This window comes from Balaenoptera musculus, chromosome 1 (assembly GCF_009873245.2).
Source record: "Balaenoptera musculus isolate JJ_BM4_2016_0621 chromosome 1, mBalMus1.pri.v3, whole genome shotgun sequence".
Taxonomy (NCBI): domain Eukaryota; kingdom Metazoa; phylum Chordata; class Mammalia; order Artiodactyla; family Balaenopteridae; genus Balaenoptera; species Balaenoptera musculus.
The window spans coordinates 162753242-162772653 of NC_045785.1; the positions used below are offsets into that span (position 1 = coordinate 162753242).

The following is a 19412-nucleotide window of genomic DNA, read 5'->3' on the forward strand; positions in this document are numbered from 1 at the left end:
ACACGATTAAAACAAGCAAACAAACAGAAACTAAAGCCAGTAAATTTTTTGATAATGGTTCCTTTATTTGTGTCTCCTTCGCTGCAAGATAAACTTCTTGCGGGCAAACACATACGTTTAACAAAATTCTGGGCAGTTTCTAAGCCAAGATGGAGTCTGCCACTGGATGTGCTCAATGAATTATCTGTCGAAAATACCATAATAGCAAGTGATTTCCAAATGTAACAGATGGTTTGGTTATCTGGGTAAGCTCATCTTTCCTTCTCTTTTGACACCAAGCCCCTTTCTCGGGTCTCAGTAATGCGCGTCACTGGGTGGGAAAGCAAGCAGCAGGGTGGCGCTGTGTTTTTATCCTGATCTAATCGTCCCAAGTATCTAGTTTTCGTTTTGTTAAGATTCTAAGTCAAGATTAACTTTACATTCGCAAACGGCGCGCCTGGAACGCCTAGAATCTGACAAGCGAAACCGGCTACAAACAGAGGCGGGGGACCAGTCACCCGCACGAACCTCCCTGCAGCCGCCTATGCGCATCACCGCACAGTTGGGAACAATAAAGTTGAGCGTGTTCAAACGGGTCCTTCATCCAGGGCCTCTCGGACAAGCCTGTAAAATAAGACTCCTAGAAACTCCCTACTGCTTTCAAGTCTTCTCCGTGTGTTTTCGGTAGTTTTTTTTTCCTCACTCGCCATACAAAAGTCCTGAGGGGAACGGCACGGGCTAGGCCGGCTTGGGGAGCATTTCTGGGGGGAAGCTGGCCCGGCGATCGCCGCGGGCAGCCTCGGGGAGGCCCTCGGTTCACGTGAAGCCCAGACAGCGGCGACGGAAGCAGAAGCGATGAAGCCCAGGCCCGCGAGGTTTGTGGATAATAAGCTGAAGCAGCGCGTCACCCAGGTGTGTATCCCGAACGGCCAGGCCTCCCAGTGGTGCGCGTTCGGTGCCCAGGGTCACCGCAGGCCTCTTCTCGGGGGGCTCCCAGCTCGAACCCGACTAGCCGCCTGCTCCAGTTAGGGTGCGGGCATGGGGCTGTTGACAACTCCACTTCTTCGCGAGCGGTTCCAGGCCTTCCCTTCTCACTGTGGGGCGGGGTTTCACGGAGCAGCCCGAGACCGTGGGAGGCTGCGGCTTGATGGGGTCCTGCCCGGATCTGCTTGACCTCAGTGCAGATCAGCAAGGAGAGTGCAGATGGCCTTTGAGTTTAAATCTTCCTGTCTTGTGAAGTGGGGACGGAAACATTCTTCGAAAGCCCATGTGGACGAAGCGCTTTGGGGGCCATAAAGAATACGTTAATTTCCATTCTCAGGAAACTTGGGGTCAGGTTGGGACACAGTAAAAAGAGATACTCTGGATCTGACTTTATAATGGGCACTTTACCTACGGTTTTTTTCATTTTCATAATCACCAGTGGAATGCATTGTGTGGTAAATGTCTTGGAATGGTACAGTCAGCACGCAATCTTAGTTAGAAAGAGACACAGATACTTTAAGAGCTATATACTCTCGTTGTGTCTCTTTTACTTTTCCGGCCACTGTACAGTTTCCTTTTTGGATCTGTCTCTTCCTACCATCTGTTGGAAGTGCCTTTGAGCCCCTGTGCTCTTACCTTCTCTTTCATTATCCTCGTACTTCTCTCTTATCCATCCATACTTCTAGGTGATCTCATGCAGTCTAGTACCTTTAAATGCTGTTTACACATTCATGACTTCTGAATTTATATTATAATCCAATGCAGATTTTTATCTTGAATTCCAGATTCATATATGCAGCTGCCTACTCAACATCTCTTGAGTGTCTGATCGATATTTCAACTTAACGTATCCAAACTAAACTTTTGATATTCTCCTCCAAACCTGTTCTTTCTTAGTGTTCTTTATTTCAGTATATAACATCCATTTGTTAAGGCCAAAAACCTTAAGACTCATTCTGACTTTTGCTTCCTGTAACCAATTAATCAGCAACCTATTTGGCTTTACCTTCAAAATATACTTCAAACCTAACCACTTTTTACCATCTCCTCCAACATCCTAGTCCAAACCACACTCCCTATTAGAGTATTGCAGTAGCCTCCTAATTGATCTCTCTGATTCTGGTTTTACTTAAAGTCTGTTCCCCATAGAGCAGCCAGGGATATCCTTTTAGAGGGAAAATTGGAGTTTGCCAGGGCCCTGCTCAAAACCCTTCAGTGGACTTTCGGACATTTGGAGTAAAATCCATTCTAAATAGCCCTATGTACTTTGCCCCTGTCTACCTTTTTGTCCCTTTTGCTCTCTCCCTTGATTACACTGTCCTATATACACGGACCTTCTCAGACCTGCCAAGCACAGGACTTTTGCTGTTGCAGTTCACTCAGTCTCAATGACTCTTCCTCTGGATGTTTGCACAACTTGCTCCCTCACTTTATTCAGGTCTCTGAGCAGTGACTCGTAATGGCTAAATCCAGTGGCCTCTTCTCAGTCCTTGCCACACTTGACTGCTCCTCAGCATTTGACATTAGCAGTTTTCCTCTCTTGCTTTTACTTTGGTTCATTATAAAAGTAATAGGTTCTTATGGTTTAAAATAAAAGGAACTGGAGGGTATAAAATGAAAAGAAAGAATTCCTTTCATCTCCACTCCATTTCTCCACAGGTAATCAGGGAGAGAGTTTCTATTGTATCTTTCTTAAAATTTTGTATGCATATATGCACTTATAGATGTATTAATTATTTTTAATCACACACATGGGCTCATCTGCATCTATTCTGCTGCTTGCTTGTTTCACTTAGCAGTATGTTTTAGACATCTTCCCACAAGTAGTACACTTGCCTCCTTTTAACTAGCATATTAGTTATCTATTGCTGTATAACAAATGACTCTAAGACTTAGCAGATTAAAGTGGTTTTAGTTCTGTTGCGTTTTGATTTGCAGTGGGTATGAGATATACATGTATATGTATAATTCAAGATTAACTGTGGTAAATGACAGCATGTTATAGGAGTTCAGAGAAGGGGAAGATTAACTAGAACGGTCCAGCTTTGGATACCTAGTCTCTTGTCATTGGAGGCATTTATGCAGAGACTGTTCTTATGTGTTAGGGATCCTTGAGAAGAAATTGCTGTATGAAATGGGGAACCTAGACTGGATAACTAGCAAGTAGTGAAACTTGGGAGTTGATGGTTAGACATTCCAGGTTTGAAATCTTGCCGTGTAACTTATGTGCACCAGCAAGTAACTAACCTTTTAAAGCCTCTTATAAAATGGGGGGAGATTGACATCTACCTCATACCATTGTGAGTACTAAAAGAGATAATGTGTAAAAGGCCCCTAGAACAGGTTTACCAGGCCCTTAGTTTCTTAGTAATTTTTTTCACGATGCTCCTAGGCCCAAAGTAATACCTAATGGGTTTGTTTATTAAGTAGTTAGGTTCAAGCAACTTAATAACTATTTAGTCCAAATAACTTATTAGCTTTTTGAACAAATAATACAAAAAGTGCAAGGAAAGTTAATGCATTTGTATTTCATTCTTAAAATAACCACAGTTATTTACTAGTGGGATTTGTGAGTCCATTGGGCACAGCACAACTTCTCATACCTTGCGATCAGATTGACACTGCTCCTCTCATTTTGTGTTCCACCTTGATTTTTTCTTTTCTTTTTTTAAATTAATTAATTAATTAATTAATTAATTTACTTTTGGCTGCTTTGGGTCTTTGTTGCTGTGCGCGGGCTTTCTCTAGTTGCGGCGAGCGGGGGCCACTGTTTGTTGCGGTGCACGGGCTTCTCATTGCGGTGGCTTCTCTTGTTGCGGAGCGTGGCCACCTTGATTTTTATTACAGCAAGTGCTTAAAAAGCCAGTTTTGCAAAGATATGACATCATCAAAAGGTGATTTAATATTGCAGCTGTGAATTGTCTCAGGCTGGTACAGTGGACCCTGGAACAATCCGGGGGTGTGGTGCTGACCACCTCCCCCCCACCCCCACCCCTACTCAGTTGAAAATCTGTGTATAACTGTACAGTTGGCCCTCCATGTGTGGTTCTGCGTTGGCATATTCAGCCAGCCCTGGGTCACCCAGTACTGTAACACGTATTTATTGAAAAAAATCTGCTGTAAGTGGACTGGTGCGGTTCAAACCCGTGCTGTTCAAAGGGCAACTGTAGTTCCTGCACTGTTGGACAGATACCGAATATTACTGTGTTCCCTCAAATTTAAAATATCCCTCGGTGCTCTCACAAGTTGAGTGCTTTGTTCTGGTATATTTGGGAACCTAGGGTATAAGAAGCCCTCACCTACTTACTGCCTTATAGCTATCCTAGTTATTGTTGTTGTGTTGTCATAGTGATTAATAATGTTAATTAAATTCTTTGATTCAGATTTGATAATTATTTGGTGATTTTTATTTCTATTTCCAGTATACTTTATTAATGGAGAGTTTAATGTATGACATGTTTGAGTAGCTCAGTCGCTTACTTGTCGATTAAAATCACTGAATTTGAACTATTGTCTTGTATTTATCACGTTTTCTGTTTTAGTACCTCACCAGTGACAGATGTGGCAAATATGTGGACACTGGAGTCTTAGCATCCGATTTACAAAGAATGTACAGGTAAAGAAATGTTGTCTCCAGATTCTTGCTTTTCTTTCCTACCATTTTTAAAGTTTACATCCTGTCTAAATTTCCAATTGATATTAATAGCCGCTGCTATTAGTTCACCAGTCCATACCTTTAGAATTCTGTTTACCTATACAAACATTTATCAAGCACTTGTGATATGTAAGGAGCCGTCCTTGTTGCTAAGGAAAATGGCTGCTTCTTATGTTTTAGCACCTGACTCTCTGGTCAGGAGTATTACTGCTTTTCCTGCTTCATTAAAAAATTAAAACCATTAGGCATGATCTCCCTCAGTCTCCTGACTATCTAAAAATGTGTCGCTCGAGTAGTCTTTCCACTGAAGATTAAATCCTCCTTTTGTGCCTCTAATCCCACTTCTTCTGCTGTGTTGCCTCTCTAATTGTCTCTGCTTTGCGTAACTCACTGTTTCTATTTTCTTGACTTCCTTAGTCTGTATGTTAGTTTGCTAAGGCTGCTATAAGAAAGTATCACAGAGTAGGTGGCTTGAACAACAGAAATTTTATTAGCTAATGTTGTGGAGGCTCCAAGTCCATGATCTAGGCATTGTCAGGGTTGGTTTCTTTTGAGCTCTCTCCCTGGCTTACAGAAGGCTGTCTTCTCCCTGTGTCTTTACATGGTCTTTCCTCTGTGTGTGTCTGTATCCTAATCTCTTATTCTTATAAAGACATCGGTCATGTTGCATTAGGGCCCACCCATATGACTTCATTTTACCTTATTTACCTCTTAAAAGGCCATGTCTCCAAATGCAGTCACATCCTGCAGTACTGGGGGTTAGGACTTAAACATATGAATTTTGGAGGGACACAGTTCAGCCCATAACACTCTGCCCTCTTGCCCCCCAAATTCATGTCTTTATTGTTTGCAAATATACTCCTTCCATCCCAGCGGCCCTGGAAGTCTTAACCAGTTTCAACATCAACTCTAAATCCACAGTCTCATCTGAATATCATCTAACTCAGGTATGAGTGTGACTGGAAGTATGATTCCTCCTGAGGCGAAATTCCTCTCCAGCTGTGAACTTGTGAAGTCAGACAACAAGTTATCTGTTCCCAAAATATGATGATGGGACAGGCATACGATAGACATTCTCATTCCAGAGCGGGGAAATTGGGGAGAAGAAAGGGGTCATGGTCTCAAGGAAGTCCGAAACCTAGCAGGGGAAATTCCACTAGACTTTAAGAATAATCCTCTTTGACTCAGTGCTCTGTCCTGTGGGCTCACTGGGATGACTGCCCTGCCGTTTGGAACCGAGTGGGAGACAGTGCCTCTCCCTGGACCTGTGTCCCCTGGGCGCATGGTATCAGTGGCAGCCCTGCCACCTTCGGAGCCTCCTTTGTAGTCATTCTTTCCTTTTTTTGAAGGATAAATGTGTTCACAGCTGCATTCCCCTTTTGGCCTGCCCTGTGGAATCCAAGAAGTCCAATGGCCTTCCTTCATTTCATCCCTTCTCTGTCTTCTTCAGTACAAGCTGGCAATGTTGCTGCTGCTCTAACCCTATTTCTAATCAGGAAAAATTACAATTGTAAAAGTATAAACTCAGAAGTTGTTTGAAAATAGGTTTATGGTCAGTGTGAATACAGTGACATATATTTATGCAAATTTATGTTCTCAATTTAGATTGAGCTTAATGGGAAAATATTGGTGGAGACCACTGTACTAAACTTCTGGTTATGTTTTTCAGTATAGACTATGGTCGAAGAAAAAGAAATGCCTTTAGGATTCAGGTAGAAAAAGGTGAGTCTTTTAGTGTTAGAGCTGCATTATTAATAAAGTCATAGAAAGAATTGTTTTAGCTCATGGCATTTTTCTTTTCATTTCAGTATTTAGCATAATTAGTAGTGAGAAGGAACTTAAGGATCTACCGGAATTAGAAGATGAACATCTGGCTAAAAGAGCAAGACACGGTGAAGAGGATAATGAGTAAGGATTATAGAACGGAGGGTTTTTTCCTAAAACATGAACCTGATCACGTTACCTTCCTACTTGTAAAACTTCAGTGGCTCTTCATTGCCAGTGAGGCCTGGCATAATGTGCTTACCTCACCTCTCCAGACTTTTACCTCAGACTACTGAATACTCACTGTTCCCCAGAGAGGTCAGCTGCTTTCTTTGTGCCTTTGTGTGGGTGGTTTTCTTTTTTTTTTTTTTTTTTTTTTTTTTTTTTTGTCATCTAAAGCTTCTGTTTCCTTACTTATTTTCATTTTGGATGATCTGTCCATTGGTGTAGGTGAGGTGTTAAAGTCCCCCACTATTATTGTGTTACTGTCGATTTCCTCTTTTATAGCTGTTAGCAGTTGCCTTATGTATTGAGGTGCTCCTATGTTGGGTGCATATATATTTATAATTGTTATATCTTCTTCTTGGATTGATTCCTTGATCATTATGTAGTGTCCTTCCTTGTCTCTTGTAACATTCTTTATTTTAAAGTCTATTTTATCTGATATGAGTATAGCTACTCCAGCTTTCTTTTGATTTCCATTTGCATGGAATATCTTTTTCCATCCCCTCACTTTCAGTCTGTATGTGTCCCTAGGTCTGAAGTGGGTCTCTTGTAGACAGCATATATATAGGTCTTGTTTTTGTATCCATTCAGCAAGCCTGTGTCTTTTGGTTGGAGCATTTAATCCATTCACATTTAAGGTAATTATTGATATGTATGTTCCTATGACCATTTTCTTAATTGTTTTGGGTTTGTTTTTGTAGGTCCTTTTCTTCTCTTGTGTTTCCCACTTAGAGAAGTTCCTTTAGCATTTGTTGTAGAGCTGGTTTGGTGGTGCTGAATTCTCTTATCTTTTGCTTGTCTGTAAAGCTTTTGATTTCTCCCTCAAATCTGAATGAGATCCTTGCTGGGTAGAGTAATCTTGGTTGTAGGTTCTTCCCTTTCATCACTTTAAGTATATCATGCCACTCCCTTCTGGCTTGTAGAGTTTCTGCTGAGAAATCAGCTGTTAACCTTACGGGAGTTCCCTTGTATGTTATTTGTTGTTTTGCCCTTGCTGCTTTCAATAATTTTTCTTTGTCTTTAATTTTTGCCACTTTGATTACTATGTGTCTCGGCGTGTTTCTCCTTGGGTTTATTCTGTATGGGACTCTCTGCGCTTCCTGGACTTGGGTGGCTATTTCCTTTCCCATGTTAGGGAAGTTTTCGACTATAATCTCTTCAAATATTTTCTCTGGTCCTTTCTCTCTCTCTTCTCCTTCTGGGACCCCTATAATGCGAATGTTGTTGTGTTTAATGTCCCAGAGGTCTCTTAGGCTGTCTTCATTTCTTTTCATTCTTTTTTCTTTAGTCTGTTCTGCAGCAGTGAATTCCACCATTCTGTCTTCCAGGTCACTTATCCGTTCTTCTGGCTCAGTTATTCTGCTATTGATTCCTTCTAGTGTAGTTTTCATTTCAGTTATTGTATTGGTCATCTCCATTTGTTTGTTCTTTAATTCTTCTAGGTCTTTGTTAATCATTTCTTGCATCTTCTCAATCTTTGCCTCCATTCTTATTCCGAGGTCCTGGATCATCTTCACTATCATTATTCTGAATTCTTTTTCTGGAAGGTTACCTATCTCCACTTCATTTAGTTGTTTTTCTAGGGTTTTTTCATGTTCCTTCATCTGGTATATAGCCCTCTGCCTTTTCATCTTGTCTATCTTTCTGTAAATGTGGTTTTTGTTCCACAGGCTGCAGGATTGTAGTTTTTCTTGCTTCTGCTGTCTGCCCTCTGGTGGTTGAGGCTATCTAAGAGGCTTGATGGGACGCTCTGGTCGTGTGGGTGGTTTTCTGTAGCTGGAGTGTTCATTACCCCTTTATGAACTTTCATTCAGCCTTCAAGAGTTAGCTTTCGTTTTTTTTTGGGGGGGGGGCGGTTATAACATCTTTATTGGAGTATAATTGCTTTACAATGGTGTGTTAGTTTCTGCAAGAGTCAGCTTTCAAAAGGCTATGTTATTGCCTTTTCACGCCTTTTTGGACTCCTCCTTTCTCAGCATTTCCTTAACTCCTAGTTATAGATATTTAGTGTAGCGCTTCTATCATATGATATTGAGAGTATTTGTTTACGTGTTTGCATTACTAACAGAACTGTCTCATTAGCTCTGTTTTTCTCTGCCCTAATACAATGCCACGTACATAAAAAGGTGCCAATTAATTTTGTGTTTAAGAAGTAATATTGTTGAGTTTTTTTTGACTGTATTGCAGTAAAATTGACATACAGTAAGCTGTACTTTTTTTTTAAGTTCCTTTACTCTTTTTTTTTTAAATTAATTGATTTATTTATTTTTGGCTGCACTGGGTCTTAGTTGCTGTGCGCGGGCTTTCTCTAGTTGAGGCGAGCAGGGGCTACTCTTTGTTGCGGTGTGCGGGCTTCTCATTGCGGTGGCTTCTGTTGTTGCGGAGCACAGGCTCTAGGCCCGCGGGCTTCAGTAGTTGTGGCTCACGGGCTCTAGAGCGCAGGCTCAGTAGTTGTGGTGCACGGGCTTAGTTGCTCCGAGGCATGTGGGATCTTCCCGGACCAGGCCTCAAACCCGTGTCCCCTGCATTGGCAGGCGGATTCTTAACCACTGCACCACCAGGGAAGTCCTAAGCTGTACATTTTTAAAGTGTACAATTTGTTGGGTTTTGACATATGTATCTACTCATTAAACCATCACCATAAGCAAGTTACTGAACATATCCAACCTCACAGGTTTTTTTTTCCCACTTGCAATTTGTTTCTCCTTGCATCCCTGTTCCGAGACAGCCGTTGATTTGCTTTCTGTCACTATATGTTTACATTTTCTAGAATTTTATATAAATGAAATCATAGAGTATGTACTTTAAAAATTTGGATTCTTTCAGGATAATGATTTAGAGGTTTATCAATGTTGTGTGTATCAATATTTCATTGCTTTTTATTGCTCTGTATGTATGTATATGCCACTATTTTTTTATCCATCTACCTGCTGTTGGACAGTTGGGTTGTTTCCACTTTTTGGTTATTACAAATAAAGCTGCTGTGATAACTTATGTCCAGGAATTTGTGTGGAAGGTGTTTTCATTTCCCTGGGTAAATACCTGAGAGTGGAATAGCTGAGTCACCTGGTAACTGCATATTTAACTTTATAAGAAACTGCCAGACTGTTTTCCAAAGTGTTTGTGCCATTTTGCCTTTATATCAGCAGTATGTGAGAGTTCCACTAGTTCCACATATTACCAACATTTGGTATGGTCAGTTTTTAACTTTAGATAGTCTGTAAGTATGATGTTAGCTGTAGGTTTTTTTAATAGGTGCCCTTTATCAGATTGAGAAAGTTTCCTAATATTCCTAGTTTGTTGAGAGTTTTTATCGTGAATGGGTATAACATTTGTCTAATGCTTTTTATGCAGGTATTGAAAGATTTTATTATTGGCTTTCTCCCCTTATTAATTTGGTGTATTACATTGATTTTTGAGTGTTAAGCCAGTCTTGCATTCTTGGGATAAACCCTACTTGGTTCTAATATAGTATTCTTTTTACATATTTAAATTTTTTTTTAATAAATTTATTTATTTATTTTTTGGCTGCATTGGGTCTTCGTTGCTGTGTGTGGGCTTTCTCTAGTTGCGGCAGGCAGGGCCTACTCTTTGTCATGGTGCACGTGCTTCTCATCGCGGTGGCTTCTCTTATTGCGGAGCATGGGCTCTAGGCGCACGGGCTTCAGCAGTTGTGGCATGCGGGCTCAGTAGTTGTGGCGCAGGGGCTTAGTTGCTGCACGGCATGTGGGATCTTCCCAGACCAGGGATCAAATCCGGGCCCCCTGCATTGGGAGCGTGAAGTCTTATCCACTGCGCCACCAGGGAAGTCCCGATTTTTGCCAGTTTTATAGGCAAAAAAATTGATTGTATTATTTTTATTTGTAATTTTTTGAAAACTAGTGAGGTTAAGTTTTTTGATTGTTTCATGTTTCCTTTGTGAATTTCCTGTTTATGTGTTTTATCTCTCATTTGAGAGCTATTTGAATTTTCCTTATTAGTTGTCAGAGCTCTTTGTATAAAATAGCACCTCTTTTTATATGTATTACAAATGCTTGTCACAGTTTGCCATTTGCCTTTTATTTTTGTTTATGGCATCTTTTAATTAGAGGAGTTTTGCATCTTTACCTAGTCAGGTCTTTCTACCTGTTTCTTTATGGTTTATGCTGATATACTTAGAAAGACCTCTATCACAAGAGTGTATAGAATAATTACCTATACATTTTTCTTGTGTCTTGATGGTATTTCATTTAACTCTTTATAATTAATTGTGTTAACTGATAATTAATTTTGTTTGTAGGGCATGAATTGTAGGGCAAAACAGTTTTTTTCCAAGTATTTGAATAATCCACCTTTTTTAACTTGATTAGAAATGCCCCAGATTATACTAGTCGAATTTAATGAATAACAAAAGAATTCATGTCTTAATTATAAAGGTGGACGTAGAATTTATATAAATCTTTTTACTTAGGAAAAGTCCATTTCTTGTTTATTTTCTAAAGAAACTGTATTAAATAGTAACAGAGTCCTGTAGTTACTTGAAGCTATTAGATATCAGCTGTCAGTTATAATGAACTGAGATTGCAACTTCAGTTTGTAGTTACTAGGATTTATACTTGTTTTTGGCCCTATTATATGAAAAACTCTTTGTACTTTCATTTCTCATGAATGGACTTGGAAAAGTTGCATTTGGTTACATGGCTTGATCCTGTTGAATTTGTTACTCAAACTGCTTTATCATGGCTTGCTGGAATATTTCTTCTACTGGCATCTCACGTTCCTAAATGAGACCCTTGGATCTGATGGGAATTTGTATGTCACTTTGCTAGAATAAAGATAACCACAATTTATTAAGCATTTACTATGTGCTAAGGACTTTGCAAGCTTTCATTTAATCCTCTGTTAAGCCAGTGAGATAGACATTATTTATTATCTCCATTTTATAGATAAGGAAGCTGAGGCTCAGAGAGGTTAAGTAGAAGCTAGTAACTGGTAAAGCTGGATTTTGAATCCAGATTTCTCTAATTCCAAAGCCTGGACTCTCACTACCATAGTATTTTGCCTCAGTATATTTTCTTGTTTTGGGAAGTAATTATTTTAGGATGTGGGAGAAAAGCCTTTACAATGTTTCTTTTCTTCTTTTTACTGAGGTATACTGAAAGCTATTCTGATGATGGTTCAAATATGGAAGATTACCCAGATCCACAGGTAAGTCAGATATTTAATGGACCAACTTTGATTTTTAAAAAATCATTATGAATCCTTCTTAGAAAAGATCAATAAAAATAGAATAAGAGACTTTGAACATCTTCATCAGTAAATAATTGAATATTTCTGTGTACAGCCTTGAAGAACCCTTGGATTGGCCATCCTTCCAGTATTTGTGTGTATAGCCTATTATATAGTGGAAAGAAGGGAAGAGAATGGCCAGAAATATGGGCAGACAAGAAAAGAAAGGGCAATTAATAGTAAAAATGGAGAAGAGAATACCTTTTCTGCCAAAGAGCTGGCATTGCCAATAAATAGGCTTGGATTAAAGGGAAGTATGGGAATAATATGTGAAATTATTTATAATTTTCTTTTTTTTTCCATTGATAATTCAGCTTTTGAATTTTTTAACAAAGTCATGATGATACTGTTATATTTGATCCAGTTTTGAATTGATATTTATCCAACTCATTTTCATACTTCTATTATATTTTTTAAAAACAACCATTCTTATTTGGTTTTACTTAACTGCTAATTATGAATTTGTACATTAACTTGGAGTGGAGGGGGTACATCTTTTTGAATAGTAAATGTTTGTGAATTATCCAATTGTAAACACCTGTATTTTCTGACTAGTTTTTTTTTTTTTTTTTTTTTTTTTTTTTAACATCTTTATTGAAGTATAATTGCCTTACAATGGTGTGTTAGCTTCTGCTTTATAACAAAGTGAATCAGTTATACATATACACTATGTTCCCATTTCTCTTCCCTCTTGCATCTCCCTCCCTCCCACCCTCCCCATCCCACCCCTCTAGGTGGTCACAAAGCACCGAGCTGATCTCCCTGTGCTATGCGGCTGCTTCCCACTAGCTATCTATTTTACATTTGGTAGTGGATATATGTCCATGACACTCTCTTACCCTGTCACATCTCACCCCACCCCCTCCCCTCTGACTAGTTTTGAGAAGAGGTGTTGAGAGGAAAATGTAGAAAGCTTCTTAATATAGGTAATCAAACTTTCATGAGGACCTATTGAGTAATTTATGCTAAAATCATGTTTCTACAGTCAGCAAATCAGATGAACAGTTCCCTGCTCTCCTTATATCGGAAAGGAAATCCTGATTCTGTTTCAAGTACTCCTGAGGTGGAGCAAAGAGAAACCACCATTTCAACACCACGGATAACTTCCAAAACAGGCCCCATTCCTTTGAAGACCCCTGCCAGAGGTTCTGAAGGAGGATGGTTTATTGACAAAACCCCGGGTGGGAAGAAAGACAGTTTTTCCTCAGACCTATCAAATGAGAAAAGTAATGATAAGAAGCCGATCTCTGAGATAGAGGTATTTTTACAGTGGAATTTTAGCCCCATGTAGTTGGAGTACATTGCACCCTTTTCATTGAACGTAATATCAGGCAGATTCTTGTGTTTTGTAAAAGACTTAGGAACTTTGAGATACATGTAGAATTTGATCACTTCCCACTACCGTCATCATTTTCATCCTAGTCCAAGCCTCTACTCTTTCTTTCCTTAACTATTGAAATAACCTTCCAACTGGAGTCTGCTTCCATTCTTGTTCCCCTAGTTTATTCTTCACACAGAGATAACTTTTTTACAAGTTAAGTCCGATCATTGTCATTCTTTTATTAAAAACTCTCCAGTGGCTTCATTCATTCTACAGTCAGAGATCTTGTACTTGCCAGGAAAGCCCTGTATGATTTGGCTGCCCTCCTGCCCTCCTCCCTCACCTCCCAGCTTTGCTTCAGCCACAGCTGGGCTGTTTCTAGAATATACCAACCAGGGTACTTCCCTGGTGGCGCTGTGGTTAAGAATCCGCCTGCCAATGCAGGGGACACAGGTTCGAGCCCTGCTCTGGGAAGATCCCACATGCCACGGAGCAGCTAAGCCCGTGCGCCACAACTACTGAGCTTGTGCTCTAGAGCGCATGAGCCACAACTACTGAAGCCCGTGTGCCTAGAGCCTGTGCTCTGCAACAGGAGAAGCCACCACAATGAGAAGCCCGCAACAAAGAGTAGCCCCCGCTTGCCACAGCTAGAGAAAGCCCACGCACGGCGACAAAGACCCAACGCAGCCATAAATAAATAAATAAATAAATTTATTTTTTTTAAAAAAAGAAAGAATATACCAAACCTTCTCTCACTTGGGGCATTCATACTTGTACTTTCTGTTTAGAACATCTTTCCTGAGATTCCTGTGGCTCACTCCATCATTTCTTCACATCTCTTTTCACATGTAGTCTTCGCAGGAAGGCCTTCCCTGACATGTAAATTAGCACATCATTGGATACTCTGTTTCCTAACCGTGCTTTATTTCTTTTTTTTTTTTTTAAGTACTTAAAAAATTACTTATTAATCCCTTGAGGGATCTGACATAAATGGATACACTATGAAAATGGACAAAATAAGTAGACACTTTTTTTTTATCTTTTTAAATTGAAATATACCATATATAAAGAAAAGTAAAGCTTGATGGATTATCACAAAGCGAGCACAATTGGACTTCATTCTTTTTTTTTTTTTTTTATTTTGACTGCGCCGGGTCTTAGTTACAGCATGTGGGATCTTTAGTTGTGGCATGCAGACTTCTTAGCTGCGGCATGCAGACTCTTAGTTGCGGCATGCGTGCGGGATCTAGTTCCCCGACCAGGGATTGAACCCGGGCTGCCTGCACTTGGAGCGTGGAGTCTTACCCACTGGACCACCAGGGAAGTCCCCTGGACATCATTCCTACCTGATTCTTTTAATGCATGGCAGAGAGGGGGTTTAAGGTAATCTGTCTCCCAGTAGAGTGGCTGGCTGTGCTCTGGGGCTTGCTGTCCAGTGCGGGAGATGTTAGCTACATGTGGCTGTTGAGCCTTTGAAATGCGGTTAGTGCAATTGAGGAGCTGAGTTTTTAATTTAGATTTAAAAACTAATAGTTCAGTTATTAGAAAACTTCTAAGTATACTTAGAACAACTTCTACTTTTTCAGCTGTAAATTTTATAAAATCTGAATACAAATCAAGTATTTCCCATGAAAATTTAGTGTCTGACTTGAGATGTGCAGTAAGCATGAAGTATCCATTGGACTTTGACAACTTACTACAAAAACAATGTAAAACATCTCAATAATTTTTATACTGACTATATGTTGAAATAATAATGTTTTGAATATATTTGGTTAAATAAAATAGATTATTATTTTCCCCCCAAAATTATTTTCCCTTGTTTCTTTTTTCCTTTTTTAAATGTGGCTACTAGAATATTTAAAATTACATATGTGGATGGTATTATATTTCTGTTGGATGATGCTGCTCTAAGTGGTTTTCAAGCACCAAGCCCTTTGATTTGGCAAAACCTCTCCCCTCCCTTTTGCATTATTAGTGGGCCTTTTCCAAATCTATTTACTTTAATCATTTGTCTCTAAAGAACATTATTATCATTGGCAAGGTCAAGGGAAAAGCTTGATCCTTATGTTGAATTATACTGTTTTATGGCTGTCCGAGCAGCTCTGTCATCATATTTAATTTAGTGATTGATCAGACATCAGATGAACACCAACTATGTAAAACGCTCAGTGAGAAATAAAAGATGAATGTTAGTGTCTTAACTCCAGAACCACACAATTCAGTGACGGAGACATAGACAGGTGAGTCACTCAAATACAAGGCAGACTGTGGCAGGCTGTACTACGGTTGCAAATTCAGTGTTGTGAGTGCGAAGAAGAGATTCTAATTAGAAGAATCTGGAAAGGAGGTTTTCAAATGTTAGGATATAAACTGAGCATTAAGGCTATGGAAAAGGACATCCCCAGCAGAGATCAGCCTTAAGCAAATAGGTTGGGAATAGCTAACAGGTGAAAGTGCTAGGGCAGGAATGATTTTTTTAGTAATGCCCATCTTTTAAAAAAAATATTGGCATTATAATTTCAAGCATGGCACATTTAAATTTCCTTCTCCCCCCCCACCCCACCCCCAGAATTCAAAAGATTCTTCTCTTCTGGAGAGTAATAAAAAAAGAAAAGGCAGGCTAAACGGCAAAAGAGGCAAAAGGAAGAAAGAAGATCTTCAGGAAGTAGATGGAGAAATAGAGGCTGTCCTGCAAAAGAGAGGTGAGACGCCCGTCTTGTGGGTGGCGGCAGCTGTGTTTGCTCTGAGAGGCATCACGATTCCAAGCTGTTTTGCATGGGGGACCTTCTGTGTGCAGAGACATTTACTAGGGTTGTTTAAAGATTATTCAATATAGTTCTGATTTGCTACTGAATCACTAATCCTTTCACCTCCTTTTTTGTTTACCAGCTAAAGCCAGGGGGCTAGAATTGCAGATCTCCAAGGTGAAGTTTGAAGATGTTGGAGGCAATGATACGACATTAAAAGTTAGTTCAAATTCAGAATTTCTACCTTAGATGGATATGGCCAATCAGTTATTCAAACAGAGCCTTTCTCTTTTTATCTAATAGGAACTGAGTATAGAAAAGAAGCCAGGAAGGTGAGAACGGCAAGCCTGGCTGTACCTTTCAGGGTAGTGAGGGATAAAAGAAACATGTCTTCAACTTTTTTCACCATTTTAATTATAGTGTACATAAGATACATGCTTTATAAGGAGTATTACTTTAACAGTTGTAATGGTTACTATTTTTTGGTGTTTGTTTCAGTTACAGTCTAGTTACTATTCATTGTATTTGCAAGGTAGATATTATTACAGCTTAGGAAATGGAAGCTCAGAGAGGGTATTGCTAAAGTCACAGGACAGGTACTAGAGCTGGGATTCAGTCTCAGGTGTAAGCCTAAAGCCTGTTCTCTGTCTACTGTACTTTGCTGCTCCAAAGAATAGGTCCTTTCATTCCACATTGATTTCTTTCTCTTTGGGACTATGAAGGACATCGTTCCTATTTATTCCCTAACAGGAGGTCTGCAAGATGCTCATACACATGCGTCACCCAGAGGTGTACCACCACCTGGGCGTCATACCCCCACGCGGAGTTCTTCTTCATGGACCACCCGGCTGTGGGAAGACATTGCTTGCACATGCAATTGCTGGGGTGAGGTTTGCTGACACTTGTTTGCTTTTGTTATTTTTGTTGTTACTCGTTTTTATTTTTTCTCTTTGGTCAACTTGAACCAGACTTGGCATATTCTCAGGAGGACTGATCCTTTCTTCATTTTTTTACCTCTTTTCATGCTGCTATTTGTGAGATGCTGTTTTCTTTTAATGTATCCAATTATTTATATGGCAGGGGTTGGGTGGGAAGCAAAATAATACAGCTGTAAACAACTCTTTTTTTAACACATAGTTTACATTTTAGTCACTTCTCTTTCTCTTTAAGCCAGCGGTTCTCAAGAGCAGTAAAATAAGAAAACTGAAGGTTGTATTTTCCATAGAACTAAATATTCAGAATTTCCATTCAGAGTCATGTTTTTATCCTTTTTAGTGTTAAAATATCTTTTCTAAAATGTTGATAATAGATACTCACTTGGCAAAATAAAAAGCAGTCTTAATTTTAGTCCCATCAGATTTCTTGGAAACTGTGTTGGATGGTAAAAAGCAAAATGTCCAAGTAACTTCAGTTTGAAGAATAGCATACTATGCCAATCATTAACAGATAGTGCTCTGTGAAAGCAAATTATTTTTATAGGAGAACTTGATGGATTTGCCTCATTTATTCATTTGTTGAATAAATCTTTTGTGTGACTGCTGCATGCCAGACATTGAAATATAGTGATAAGTAAAACAAACTCGGTTTTTATCTTTAAGGAGTTTTTCGATCAAATATGAGAGACAGACATTAAACAGTCTTTCACACAAATAAATGTTGCTCATGGTTACAATTACAGTGAGTGAGTGGGAGACAGAAGTGCAGAATGCTCTGCGGTATGTTGTTGGTATGTTGTCTTAAGCCAAGATAAGAGTTAGGGTCAAAGAGAATATCACTGAGGAAGTGAAATTTCAAGATAGCCAGAAGAATAGTAGGGTTTAGGCAGGGTGGCTGCCATTTGTATTGGTGGGACAGTGGTAGTTTCTCTTCCTTTACTTCAAGAACCTGCCTCCTCTGACTAGGAACTGGCTATTTCTGTGGGTTCAGGGCGGGAGAAATGCCGGTGGGGTGTGTGGGAGACCACTGTGTCACAACCCCCTGCTGTTTCCTTTCCAGCAGATAAATAACAGATGAAGTTGTTTTGGCTCAGCTCTAAGTGGGGGCAAACATATTTCTTAAGATTCAAGACCCTTTATTCAGAAGAGATAATAACAGTTTTATAGTGATATCTACAGAGTAAAAAGAAGTAGAAGGTATCCAGTCAAAGTGTTTGGATAAAATTTTAGATTTTTAAGTAATGTTTTTCATTGGACCAACACAAGATGAGGTTCCTCAGAAAATTGGTCATTTAAAAAATGTAATTTTGAGAGAGGGACTGAATGAGGAAAAAGTAGGGAAGTGAAAATTTGACAATTTGGTCATTCTTTTATATATTTGTGCATAGGAACTTGACCTGCCAATTCTGAAAGTAGCTGCTACAGAGATTGTATCTGGAGTATCTGGAGAATCAGAACAGAAGCTGAGAGAACTATTTGAACAAGCTGTGGTGAGTCAGCTAATGGCTCTAATTTTAGGTTTTCAAATCGTATAAGGCTACGAGGAAGATCCTGTTTTCTCTAAGGCTGGTGTTTGTTAACCTGTTCACTGGCCATTCTTTTCTAAACATGGTAATTTGTTACTCATGGTGGCTAAATGTTTAAAGTAGATTAACTAACATAGTCTGTTGGATAAAATAATCTGTTTAATCTGAAAATAACGTAATTGGTGAGAAGTTATGGGCTGTCATACCCAGTAGCGATATGCTGAAAAGAGATTATCTTTGTGATATTTTTTTCACTTTTACTTTCCTTAACTTAGGTTTGACAGAACAACCTATAAGCAGTGTGAACATTTTTAATATTTAAGGATTATCACATTATAAAAGCACCCATGGACATGCCAGGATAAACTCTTCTCTATTTGTATAATTGAAGCTGTGAAAAGAAAATTCTGTTACCAGAGAAATTACAGATTGGATTTTATTCTGATTATAATTCATGTTATTAAAATTTGGATGCTTAAGAACTTCTGAGGAAGATGACATTTGTATCCCATTAAAGTTTTATCTTCAGTATAGTGTTATGGTTAAATGTACTTTCAAGTCAGAAACATGGGTTCAGATCCTTATGCCACCACATACTAATTGTGTAATCTTGGGCAAGAGATTTAACCACTCTAACCCTTAGTTTCCTTACTAGTAGACTGTTAATAATAATACTCAAATCTCATGGGGTTGTTGATTGTATTAAATGAGAGGGTTCATATAAAATCTTTAATGTAGTGTTTAGCACACAGCAAAAGCCAAAAATGTTAGCTATGACATGCTCGCTTGAGCAGTCACTAGTCATCACTGGTTGAAAACTAAAAAATAGCAAAAAGTTTAATTTTATGTTGTCATCATTTGCACCACAATTATATAGGGGCTGGTGAACATGGCCAATGCATCTGAAATGCAAAGCTGATGTGAAATTAGAAGAGAAAGTGTATTTTATTAGTACTTGAAAATGTTTTTTTAAATAGCAAGAATGTAGCAAAATTCGTTACCTAG

The 19412-nt window shown here is 39.2% G+C and overlaps 1 protein-coding gene across 5 annotated transcripts in view; it reads left to right on the forward strand.

Moving 5' to 3' along the window:
* Window positions 1-577: 577 nt before the first annotated feature.
* The window catches only part of NVL (nuclear VCP like), a 107737-nt gene continuing 88902 nt past the window's right edge, over window positions 578-19412 (forward strand). For 3 of the 5 annotated variants that reach the window (XM_036850514.1, XM_036850531.1, XM_036850521.1), the window contains exons 1-10: window positions 794-891; window positions 4506-4579; window positions 6288-6340; window positions 6427-6526; window positions 11737-11794; window positions 12861-13133; window positions 15769-15901; window positions 16089-16165; window positions 16697-16831; window positions 18270-18371. In XM_036850514.1, coding sequence (XP_036706409.1) covers window positions 835-891; window positions 4506-4579; window positions 6288-6340; window positions 6427-6526; window positions 11737-11794; window positions 12861-13133; window positions 15769-15901; window positions 16089-16165; window positions 16697-16831; window positions 18270-18371 — 1062 coding nt within the window. In that variant the 5' untranslated portion in view covers window positions 794-834. Of the gene's footprint in view, window positions 892-4505; window positions 4580-6287; window positions 6341-6426; window positions 6527-11734; window positions 11795-12860; window positions 13134-15768; window positions 15902-16088; window positions 16166-16696; window positions 16832-18269; window positions 18372-19412 lie in introns of those variants that run through there. The other 2 variants (XM_036850541.1, XM_036850551.1) reach the window with 2 other exon arrangements.